General features: G+C 41.4%; 1 protein-coding gene across 1 annotated transcript in view; it reads right to left on the reverse strand.

Moving 5' to 3' along the window:
• Positions 1 to 2,114: 2,114 nt before the first annotated feature.
• The window catches only part of LOC116327224 (voltage-gated potassium channel subunit beta-2-like), a 104,807-nt gene continuing 94,246 nt past the window's right edge, over positions 2,115 to 12,675 (reverse strand). The window contains exon 11 of the mRNA XM_031748749.2: positions 2,115 to 2,204. Within this exon, the coding sequence (XP_031604609.1) occupies positions 2,115 to 2,204 (90 nt within the window). The remainder of the gene's footprint in view (positions 2,205 to 12,675) is intronic.

The raw sequence follows: 12,675 nt of genomic DNA on the forward strand, positions 1-12,675 counted from the left end.
CAGTAAACACTGCTGTATCCACCGGATTCCAGCCAGAGTGGATTCTGAAGTCTAATAACTTAGAGTCTAATAAAATTGTATGGACTGATAACATCGGGTGAATAAAGTTACCCAGTCGCTAGCTGTGCCATTACCCAGCATACATCACTCCTTCAATCAATGCAATAGCCGATACAAAAGTAATGGCCTGTAATTAATTTATCTGCTGTATCTGCTGTTTTTCAGCTAGTTGTTTACATTATATAATTTATTGTGTTTAGTAGACGTCACTACAATGTGATTTCGGAAAAATATAAACACACGGACAACAGGCTCTTCGGCGGCATCTCTTGTCGTCAATAAACAACGTTTAGGGAGCTCTATAGTATTAAATAAGATTACCCTGTACGTCAATTCTCGATGCGAGGGGGGTACCCGGTGCGTCGATAAGTGAAGCAGAGGGTGCCTGACCATGCGTCGCACATTTGACGAGTTAGGAGTGAGAATGTGTTGGATGCAGAGGTAAAGATGAGGTTGATCTCTGTAGTGATCCCGGAAATACGGCTTCACCAGCAGCTGACAGGCAAGCGGATGATGGGTCCAGCTAAGGATACAGAGAAAATCCAAAACATGGATTTAGTGCACACCGCGGAGATTAACAAACACCTTACCACTCAGGGAGGCAACAATATTCCGACACCAGACGTCTGGCGCGCTGCTCCTAAATAAAGCTCCATCAAATGACGTCTGGTGTACCGCCGGTGTGCCAGCATCCCGTGACGTCCCGCCTACCTGTGCTGAAAAAGGAAGCAAACCCATGACACCACACCAGTGAAACCCCACCAAATCGTTATAGTTAAGGAGCTATAGAATATACAAATATTTATTGTAATTCATCATGCATACTGCATATTGAATTACTATAAGTTTAATACTCTCATTGGAAACGGTTTCCAGATTCTTCTTCTTTTTTTTTTTTTACTATTTACCATCTTTCTTTGGAAGAACCTGAAACAAACACAAAGCATTGTCATGACTTCTAAATCTTTTATTATTTTTTTTTTTTTTTCATTTTCACAGCAGAGAGCTTTTTACTTGACACTAGAGGGAAAAATTAACTTCATAATACTGGCATTCAGGTGCTCACATAAACCACAGCAGTGATACTTTTTAAAGATCCTACAGTACAAGGTATAGATAATTCAATTCAATTTTATTTATATAGCGCAAAATCAAAACAACAGTTCCCTCAAGGTGCTAAGGGAAACAAACTGACAGTGACCCGCAAATGCTTTTGCCTTCAGATCCCAATTTACCTCGCTGTCAGTGGATGATGCGAGGGAATCATTGTGTTACTTGTTTTAATCCTAACCCTCAGCCACCCAAGCTATTAAGATGACTAAAAAAGATAACACACTCACATGTAAAATATCTTTCAGTTCAGTTCAAATTTCATAATTAATCAAATTGCAATGGAATTACAAAAGAGACTTTAAAAGATGGTAAAATTACAAAGATAAAGTTATAGAAAATCTTAACAACTACATTAAACAAGAATTGCTATAAGTATAAAACTGTAATATTTAATTAGCATGAACTCAATCATATTTATGAATTTAATCAGAAATTCATCAGGCCCATAATGTACCGCACTCATCTTATAAACTAATATCAATAAATTGAAATTCAAACGTGAGTAGGAACTAGTCAAAGGAATCATGCCACTAAACAGTTATTACATGTATTGTGCTCAGTTTCTTTTCAGGCAAGGTGTTTATGTTTTTCATACAAATGTAATCCATTTTGCAAATTAAACTTTTTTTTTATTACATGCTCAGTTATATGATGACATTTAAAACAATTCGTTAGTACAACTCGACCCTAACTTATATTGCATGTGATTTTTTCATGTGTTAGTGGCTTAGTTCAAGACAGTGTATCTATTTTAGTAGGCATTCCATACTGCTGAAGTTCATTTTATTAAATGGAAACAAGTGCAAATACTGATGAAGTTGGCACAACATTTTACTTGCTTATATCTTTCTGACAACAGTTTCCAGATTTATTTATTTTTTAATATTATTGCCAGCTCTTTCAAAATGTGAGTATAACTTCTCAGTTTATCTCAGTGACTTCTAGGATCTCGGTTCCTTTTTATTATACAGCTTGTTTCCCAAGATGCAATCCATCTCAGACACAATGGAAAGGGTCATCTTTGGAAGAACCTGTAAAACAAACACAAAGTATTACCATGACTTATAAATCTTTTATTTTTATTAGTTTTTAATTGGTAAATGGTAAATTTAGTTTTTAATTAAAGAGCTTTTTATTTGATTCTAGATAGAAAAATTTTGTATTGTGATATAAATACAGTACAATAATAGCAAGAACTCCAAGATTCAAATGACTACTACTTGGCAACTAAGAAATTAGGAATAGTAGGAAAGAAACACTTGCTTTTAAGGGGATAAAAAATAAACTAGGCTCAGGAAGGGGCAGCCATCTGTCTGGAGTGTTTGGGAATGAGGGAGTTAATACTTAGTTGATCTAGTGTTATTCCTTCTTTGTACACTGTAAAATCTAATATTGTGTTTAATTAAAAATATTAAGTAGACTGAACTCAGTTTATATCTATTTGTTATTAGAACTCAGTTTAAGTAAGTTAACAGAACTTTTTATTCAAAAAACTAATCAACTCAGTTTGAGTTGTTTTAAATTAGAAAAACTAAGTAAGCTGCAAATTTTGCTTCTCGGTGTGGAAGGATAAAATGATATGGTTTGAAAATGCCATGTCACTACTTTCCTCCTCCCTAGCTCAGATTAGTCACATGTTCATGGTGCCCGCATTTTTTTCTGGAATATGTTGAGCAAACCTGTAGAAGCTTTAGCTTAGGAGATTATTTTTGGCATTGGTTTGATTCTTTACGTGATACACTGATTTGGTGAGTAAATGTTTAGTCTTATTCAAACTGTTTTTGTGCCTTCTCTCAGTTTAGCATCAGGTTTATGAACTTGCTAGCTAGCTAGTGATAGCCTAGCATTGCTGCTGCATCTTGGCTCATGTTACTTAAAAATGAACCCCACAGCTTTAAAAGCCTTATATAAAAATCTCTCAGTGAAATTTTCTGTTGATTGTTTGAAATAGAAAATTGAGAAACTACTAGGTAAGAGCCCAGACTAAACTTTTTTGGAAAGTGCAGCTTTTAGGGGGCGGGGCTTGTTTTTAATCCATATAAACTTTTACAACATATGAACTATATATTTTTAACCCCTGTATTTTTTTTTTTTTTTTGAATGCTTTGTGGTAGCTTTTTAGCATCTATGGTATCTATTAATGTCAAATCTAGCCTTTCTTCAGCAACATAAGCAAACTGCTTTTATATTTAATGAAGATTTCTGGTTAATTAGATTTTAAATAATAGTAATATTAATAATATTAACAATAGTATTTGTTTTGTTAAAAAATGTGTTTAGACACAAGTTTTGTTGTGAAAGTCCAGAGCCATAAACCAGATTGGTGGCCTGTTAAATGGTTAAAGTCTATGCTCCAGTTGAAAGGAAGTTGGAGAACCTGGGAACCATCATCTACAGCTATGGGGTTGAGCGGTTTGAGGTAAAAAAACAAGAGTCAGAGACAGCAGAAAGGCCCTTTAAACCAGTTAAGGTCCAGGAGACAGCGGGAAATTGACAGATTAGTGAAAGAGTGAAGACAACTGAGGAAACAGTGGAGGAGGGCCAATGAGACAGAAAGGGAGGGACTTATTGCCCTGCAGGAGGAAATAAAGCAACAACTTAGTAAGCTGCGAAGAGCAGAACACCTCAGACGACAACATAAGAAGAAACAACGGACAAGGACCCTCTTCTACAGCAACCCATACAACTTTGTTAAGGGCCTTTTTGTTGAAGAGAAGAGCGGGTGCCTCAAAATGCCCATAAAAGACCTGGAAGATCATCTGAGGAAAACTTAGTCAGAGGGATGAACCAGTTACCATTCCAAGTGATATGCCACCTATCCAGGCACCTGAACACCAAATGGACATAAGACCACCTACATGGAGTGAAGTGGTAAAGGTAGTGAAGCAGGCAAGAGCAGCATCAGCCCCCAGGACCTAATGGCATTTCATATAGGCTCTATAAAAACACCCCATGAGTCCTCAAATACCTGTGGAAGTTGATGAAGATAGCGTGGCAGAAAGGAGTGATTCCAAAGGCTTGGCAAAGAGCAGGAGGTATTCTGATCCCTAAGGAGAAGAACTCCTCATCTATCAGCCAGTTTCGCCAGATCAGCCTGCTGAACGAAGAGGGAAAGATCTTCTTCAGTGTCCTGGCCCAAAGACTATCTACTTTCCTGCAGATAAACAACTATATTGACACATTAGTCCAGAAGGCTGGCCTCCGGGGCTTCTCTGGATGTCTGGAGCATGCCAGCGTCATCTGGAACCAGATTCAAACTGCTAAGAAAGAACAAAGAGACCTTCATGTGGGTTTTATAGACCTTGCCAACGCCTTTGGGTCAGTTCCGCACAAGATCTTGTGGATGGCCTTCAACTATTTCAGCTTACCAAACCACATCACAGGACTGGCCAAGACCTACTTTCAGGATTTACAGTTTTGTGTGACAGCTGAGAACACCACCACAGCCTGGCAGCACCTGGGAATTGGAGTTATGACAGGCTGCACGATTTCCCCTCTTGCATTTATCATGGCAATGGAGTTGGTCATGCGGGCATCTCGGTGGGTAGTGGGAGGTGAGAGACTCAAGAGCGGCCTTCATCTTCCTCCCAATAGAGCCTACATGGACGACATGACCATCATTACAAGAAAACCATGTACTAGGCGATTGCTACAGAAGCTCCAGGAAAACATCCAATGGGCAAGAATGGAGTTTAAGCCAAGCAAATCTCGCAGTATCTCCACCATAAAAGGAAAACTGACAGCTGAGCAAATCTATATCAGTGGAGAACCAATTCCAACAGTATTACAGAAGCCCATAAAGAGCCTGGGACGGTGGTATAATGCAGACCTCAATGATACGTTGCAACTAGAACAACTAAGGCAGAACTTGGCTAATGACCTCAAGTGGATTAACAACACTGCACTCCCAGGGAAACTGAAGCTCTGGTGCTTCCAGATTGGGTTATTACCCAGAGTACTGTGGCCGTTGACAATGTACAAGGTCTCACTCAATCATGCCAATTGCCCAGAGAGGCTAGTGAGCTCCTACGTTAAGAAGTGGCTCCCAAATGCCACAGCAGCGTTGAACTCTATAGCGACAGGATACTGGCATTGCCTATCCCTAGCCTGGTAGAGGATTTCAAATGTGCAAAAGTGAGGCTTGAGATGTCTCTCACGGACTCCCGGGACCCCATAGTGAGAGGCACTGCTCCCACCCTAGCATCGTGGAGGAAGTGGACCCCGGCCACATCTGTGCTACAAGCCAAATCTGCTCTTCGGCATCATGACGTGGTGGGTCACGTCGAACAGGGCAGAGGAGGATTTGGTCTTGTGGAGCAGTAACACCTCGGTGGCAACAGGCATCTGTAACCGAACGTCAAAAAAAGGTAGTGGAGGAGGTGCGATGACAGGAGGAAACAGCCAGACATGCTAGAGCCGTAGCACTGGCCAAGCAGGGTCACTGGATGAATTGGGAGAGTGTTGAAAAGAGGAAACTCCCATGGAGTAAAATCTGAGGAATTGAGTCTAATAGATTAAGTTTCATCATCCGAGCGACATATGATGTGCTACCTTCCCCAATAAATCTGCAGATGTTGTTCGGAAAGGACCCAGCCTGCCCCCTGTGTACAGTCCCAGCCACACGCAAGCACGTCTTGGTTGGTTGTAGGACTAGCCTTATTCAGGGCAGATACACATGGAGACACAGCCCGGTCCTCAGGTGTCTAGCTGAGAAAGTTGAGCGCAAAAGAAAATCTATCAACGCTTAACCTTCCATGAACCAAGAGGAGCGTCAGTTTTCATCAACATTTGTCCTGAAGGGAGACAAGCCGAGGACGAGCCCCTCAACCCCGGGACCTGGGCCCGCTGAAGGTTGCCAGGGATTGGCAGATGCAAGTGGACTTGGATCGGAGGCTAATTTTTCCCACAGAGATCAAAACAACTACTCTGCGACCAGACCTCATCCTTTGGTCTACCTCCCAAAAAATTGCATATATCATTGAGCTGACGGTACCATGGGAGGAAGCAATTGAGGAGGCATTTGAGCGTAAGAAGCTGCGGTATGCCTACTTGGCAGCTGAGGCAGAGGACAGAAGCTGGAAGATCAAGGTGCGCCCTGTGGAAGTGGGGTGCAGGGGCTTTGTTGCCAGTATAACAGAAAAACTGCTTAGAGAGATTGGGATCAGAGGAAAGGCACAACGGCAGGCTATGAGAGAACTGGCTAACACTGCTGAGAGGACCAGTCACTGGCTATTGCTAAAAAGGGCTGACATCACTTGGGCAGCTAAGGCAGTCAGCTAACCGCAATACACATGCCAAGGATTAATCAACCCGTGGTGGGCCTACCTCAACAGGGGGCGTCAAAGGGTAAATCATAACATTAGAAGTTTTGCTGGTTGACTGATACAGCTGTCTTAGGGGCTCCTGGGGACTGTGCAGTAAACCTAATGGTAGTGAAACTAAAAGGAGGAATGAAAGAATAGGAAAGAAAAATGTTCCACTCTTCTCCCCTCTGCTCTTCTTCCATTTTCTGGTAGGCAGTGGGGAGGAAGCCCGTACAGCCCGATCCGGCGGGGAGGTGTGGGAAGCCAGATCAGGCACCCCCCTTCCAGCTCTCCTCTCTGCTCTCTCCTATCTTATCTGACTTACTTGTATTACTTCTCTCTATCACCTTTTCTGTCCCTTTGAAGAAATGAGGCTCCATAAATGTTAAAGAGGTAAGTATTTCTCAGATGCATTGAATAGATAGACTAAACTGTAGAAAACTAAACTGTAGAAAACTAAACAGCAGAAAGTAGAACAGAAATAACAATTTTAACATAAACCAGTGACACACACCGGAGCCTGATCAACCCTGGCAGGGCCTCCTTGGATGAGGGTGTCTAGTGATAATGGCCGAAACACCAGATGAATCCAAGGTCCACTACTAACAATGTGTCCCAAGTTTTAATATGATAATTTAGATCAGATCTCTAATCCTTAAACCTAACCAAGGAAAAATGGCAGATTAGCTTGGGTAAAAGCACGAAAGTCGAGGCACACAACAATGTGTGCCGCTGGTAAAGTTTCTTGGCTGCTTTTCCTCATAACAGCCATCCCGCAAGATTTTCTCCATTTAAAGCAATGCATTGTCAGGGATTGTAACATTTAGTCCCTTTACTGAATCACTATGTTGGCTTTATAGTTGAAAATAATTGAGCTTGTTCTTCTAAAGAATTAATTTAATTCCACAGTTGAATCATCAGAAACATTTTGGGGTTGCATATGTTACATATAAACACTGCCATATGTTTTATCTGGTCAGTAGCGGTTTTAGATACGGGCGACACGGGCGGTTGCCCGGGGCGGCATCGTGATGGGGGGCGGCATCACGGGCATCGGCAAAAAAAAAAAAAAAAAAATTGCTCGTACTCATGCTGCCCCGACGGCAGCCAGCGCATATTGGGAATGGTACAGGCACCGATCGGTTTTCTATCGCCCATTTGCTGGGAGTAAGGGCGCCCTCCGTTCGCGGTGCGCCTGCTGCTTGCGGCACAGGGAGGAGAGGGCGGGCGGCGGGGATTCTCTGGGTGGCTGGAGCAGCATCTAATAACCAACTCGCAAAAATAAAACAAAATAAAAACAAAACAACAAACACGAAAACACCAGACATCATGATACAGACTTATAATTTGCACCGATGTTTTTTTGAAATTCTATACGCGAAAACTGAGCGCGAGAGCCCTCGGTGCACCTGCGCGCTGCTGAAGTCAAAGTAAACTTTATTGTCATCTCCGCTACATACAGTCCAGTATATAGAGAGACGAGACGACGAGGCTCCAGTTACAGCAGTGCAAATAAACGAACAATAAATATAGTAGAGTAAGAAAATAAATATACACTTTAGGACTCGGGGTAAAGGGATCAATAACAATTTAAAATTTATAATTTACAGTTTGATGATTTAAAGTCTCACACATAACCCGTGGAAAGGGAGGAGACCTGCTGCCTCAAATAGAGCACATTTCATTCATAATGTTGTAAATCCAAGCCCATTGTGTATTCATGATTTGAATCCTGGGTTGTGTGAAATCCCAGAAATACACCCTAGACAAAGTTAATCTGTGAACTAAGGTGTAGGTCTATTAGGTTATGTTGTGGTGATCCTCTGGTTGAGGGATGGGTGTTCATACTGGAGTGCAAAATTAAAACCAATGGAAGATGGACAAGAAAAGTTCAAAGCCATCAGGTGCTCAGTTTAGAAAAAAGAGAAAAGAAGAGGAGAAGAAACGAACAAATGATACAGGTAAACAGATGTGTCATTGGATAATGGCAGGTCATCCTGAAACAATCAGAATCAGAATACTTTATTAATCCCTAAGGAAATAATGTGGGTTACAGTTGCCCCAAGAAGAAATGGTAAAAATAGTAACAGTAACAGACTAAACTCCAAACAATACATTATGTTACAGATTTTAATATTAATTAGTCATTGTCAATTGTTGATTTGTCCTGTTCTCATTGTATGACGAATTATGATGGCTGTTTGGTAGCCGTTTGCATACTATGCATACTCTCTCTCTCTCTTCATATGTGTGTGTGGACAACAGTTTTATGTTAATGTACAATCCTTAACATGTTTTGTGTGTGTGTGTGTGTGTGTGTGTGTGTGTTTGGGGGGAGTGTTCACCAGGGGCGCCAAACAGGCTAGGACCGCCACTGTATCTGGTCATTGTACTTAGAAACTTTATATATTGGAAGTTTGCTTTTAACAAGCATGTAGTGATTATATTTAAATTAGGTTGTTTAAAAAAACAAACACCACACATTTAGACACAGTAGTAGAAGGTGTTTTTAAATGACTTTTTTTTTTATTAATAAGTACTGTATGAGCTAGTCTAATTTGGTTGTATGAGGTCTACATTTACCTTCTGTGTTATAAGTTGTAACAGTTTCACAGCCATTAAGGATCAAATCAGCTTCTAAATAATTTTATGGTTTTTCTCCCTCTGCTTGCTTCTTATTGTCTTTGGGGCTTGGGACCAGCACTCCCCACACTGCATCAAACCCTTACAAGTCTAGAAAAGGAGGTGTTGGACAGAAAAACATCAAATGTGTGGTAAGAATTTTGGTTTTCCAATATATTAGTAATTGTCATTTATATTGATCAGAGAAGTTGTTTCTTTACTGATCTTTTCCTGTCTTCTGTTATCAGACTTGAGTTATGACTGCTCTATGCTGTTGCTGATGACTCCAGTTAATTCTACAAGACATGCTGTTTAAGTAAATACAAACAACAACAGTTTGGGTCTGCATTACTTGAAAGATCATATCCCACAAATTTAGTTTAGAGAGTCCACACTGTCTACACTGTATAAAGTGAAGTCTGCAAGTTTTTGAACAATGAGATCTGTTTTGTGCCCAAATTATCCTGCATCATCAAAATGAAAAGTTATTGGCCATGTTTGCATAGCCCATTTTAAAAATATCCGGTCATGACATTACTGTGTGTCGGGTGTCACCTCTGCAGTGGGGAGGGAGCCTGAGATTGTCTAAATTGGGGTCTTGTCACGGTTCTGCTGTCATTTTGACCCATCATTTTCAGTTTCTTGTATTTTGGTATTTTTCGGTATTATGATTTATGTTCTGATTCTTTTGTTGTGCTGTTTTGATTGTTATTATTCTTTCAGTCTGTCTCTCAGTGTCAAGTCCACGTCTTTGACATAAGACCTTCAAGTTAAAACAGGAAACAAGAAACAATTTACAGTGTATTCAATGTTACCGCCCCCTGTCTCATTAGCCCTAATTTCTCCCAGCTGTGTTGCCCTTCTGCTTCCCATTCCCTGATTACTCCACTGTGTATTTAAGCCCTGTGTTTGCCTTTGCCCTCCGTCACGTCGTTGATATTTGCTATCCTCCGTATGCTTAGTGTTTGTCTTGTGCTTCTGTTTAGTTTCTCTGTTCCAATTCAGTCCTTAGTTCCTCTGTTCAGAGTTTTGTTTTTTGTTTTGGTGAATTTAATTTATTAAGAGTTTTTTATCAGCAATAAAGCTACGCTTTGAGTTTTAGTCCTGTCTTTGAGAGTCCTGCATTTTGGGTCCACCTTTCCTGCCTGCCTACCACACAGCCTATCATTACAGGTCTGTTCAATAGCAAATGCAGGAAAAAAATGTTTTGAGAAAGGAAATAAGTTGGTGTTCTAAAGAATATTATTGTTCAGAGGTAAGTGACGGAAGTGACGGACAAGGTAAGCGACTCATGTTGTAACTGACGTCAGACGCCGGAGATTTTGGCGGAAAATTAAAGCGAATGGTAGTTTAGAATTGAACAAATTCCTTTAAGCTTCAGTATTACCAAATACACTTATCAATTGTCTTATAACTAACAACATTTGTCTAAAACATCTCCAACACCCTGGAGAACAACGGGGATAGTTTAGAGGCTCTTCAAGATTACATTGATCAGTGCTTCCAGGATCTCATAATGAAGAAGGCTCAGAGTGCATCCTCCCCGGCCAAATCTGAGACGCCGTCGTCGAAAAGATGTCGCCCGGCAGATTCACCCGGCACAACATCGCCTGCCGCCAAAGATATTGCCGACATACTGGAGTCATACTGGAGATTCTTCACCGGGAATTTAAATCCTTGCAAGAATCCCTGGAGTTCAGCCAGCAGCAGGTGGAAACGCTCGCTGCTGAAAATGCCACGCTAAGGGAGTCGGTGAAATGTCTCACAGAAAATGTTACCCAGCTAAATAGAGAAAATAAAAAAATAAAAGAGACAGTTATTGATCTACAAGCTCGTGGCATGCGTGATAATCTTGTAGTTTCTGGTATTCCAGAAGCCGCTGGAGGAGACACGGAGACTATGGTGAAAAGCTTCATCAAAACCCACCTGAAGCTGAAGAGGACACGGTGAAGAACATCGCCTTCGATAGAGTGCATCGCATCAGCCCCTCTTTTTCCCCCTCTTGTTTTTATGCTGCTCACCCTTGTCCTTGGTTTCTTTCTTTTTTATTTTCTTTCACTGCTTCGATCACCTGCTTCCAGACTCATCCACAAACAACATCCTTTATTTTGACATTATACGCACAGCACGATCACGCACAATCATGTGCTCAACGGCAGCACATTTACATCAATCAGACAGCGCACACAGACATATAGGATACACACACTTAAGCCAAGCGTACTCATATTAGTAAATATGCACACACATAGTCAGACTCAGGGAGAATCTCGCCACACATTTTTTTTCTCTCTCTCCTTCTCTTTATTTACGAACAAGTGATGTATTCTCTCCACCTGTCTAAGCGACACACACAGCGTACACCCCTAGTTATACACAGACATCTATGGGCGCACTAAGGTTTGGTCATGGAGGTCATTGTTTACCAATGCTGGGTGATGCCGAAAGGCTTCATCAGATATTTAAAGTGGCCTACGTGGGTGTTGAAGGTGGTCTTTTATTCATTGCCCTCCCGAATCTGGATAAAATGGTAAGCATTCTGGTGATCTAACTTTGAAAAATTGTGGCTTCCTGCAACAGCTCAAAGGCAAAGGACAGCAATGAAAACCAGTTGTTAACTTGTTGTTAGTGGCTATCTGATTGAGACCTTTAATCACCAGCCTCTCCAGTTGATTGGCATGATTAAGCGAGACCTTGTACATCGTCAATGGCCATAGTGTTCTGGGTAACAACCCGAACTGAAAGCACCAGAGCTTCAGTTTCCCTGGGTGTGCGGTGTTGTTAATCCGCCTGAGGTCATTAGCCATGTTATCAGAATCAGAAGACTTTATTTATCCCCAAGGGGCAATTAACAAACAACCAAGCAGCATACGTTGAAGATAAGGACAGGCAATAGGAGTGAAATAATAAATACACAGAATATACAGTATATACAGTTTTAAAATTACACAGTTTTAAAATTAAAGTGACTGAAGGTGAATAAATAACTGCAAGTGACTAAAAGTGAATAAAGTGTCAGTAGCGTAGGAAGAGTGTAGTTTATGTTTATGGGTGTGGGAAATGTTCTTATCAGCTGGAGTTAAAAAGCAGAGTGGCTTTGGGGACAAAGGTGGCTCTCCTCCTCTCAGTCCTGCAGGAAATGCAGCAGAGGCGTCGCCCAGAGGGGAGCCATTGAAATGCAGGGTGAAGAATGTGAGAGGGGTCGTTGATGATTTTGGCTGCCTGTCTAAGGGCCTGTTGGCTGAAAACTTGGGCCAGAGTTCTGACAGGCAGTCCAATGATTTTAGAGCACACTGATGCAGTGTGCTGCAGTCTGTTCCTGTTCTGAAGGCTGAGGGAGTGGAACCAGCAGGTGATGGAGAAGGTCATGATGCTTTCCAGGAAGGCATAGTAGAAAGTCATCATGATGGGCGTACTGACTCCAAAGGAGTTGAGTTTCCTAAGGAGATATAGCTGTTGGTGACACCTCCTGAGAATCTCCTCTGTGTTGGCAGAGAATTTCAGGAGGTTGTCAAAGATGGTTCCCAGGTATTTGTACTCCTCAACTACCTCCACTGGCTTCCCGTGGATGGTGGTG

This window comes from Oreochromis aureus, linkage group 20 (genome assembly GCF_013358895.1).
Source record: "Oreochromis aureus strain Israel breed Guangdong linkage group 20, ZZ_aureus, whole genome shotgun sequence".
Lineage (NCBI taxonomy): Eukaryota > Metazoa > Chordata > Actinopteri > Cichliformes > Cichlidae > Oreochromis > Oreochromis aureus.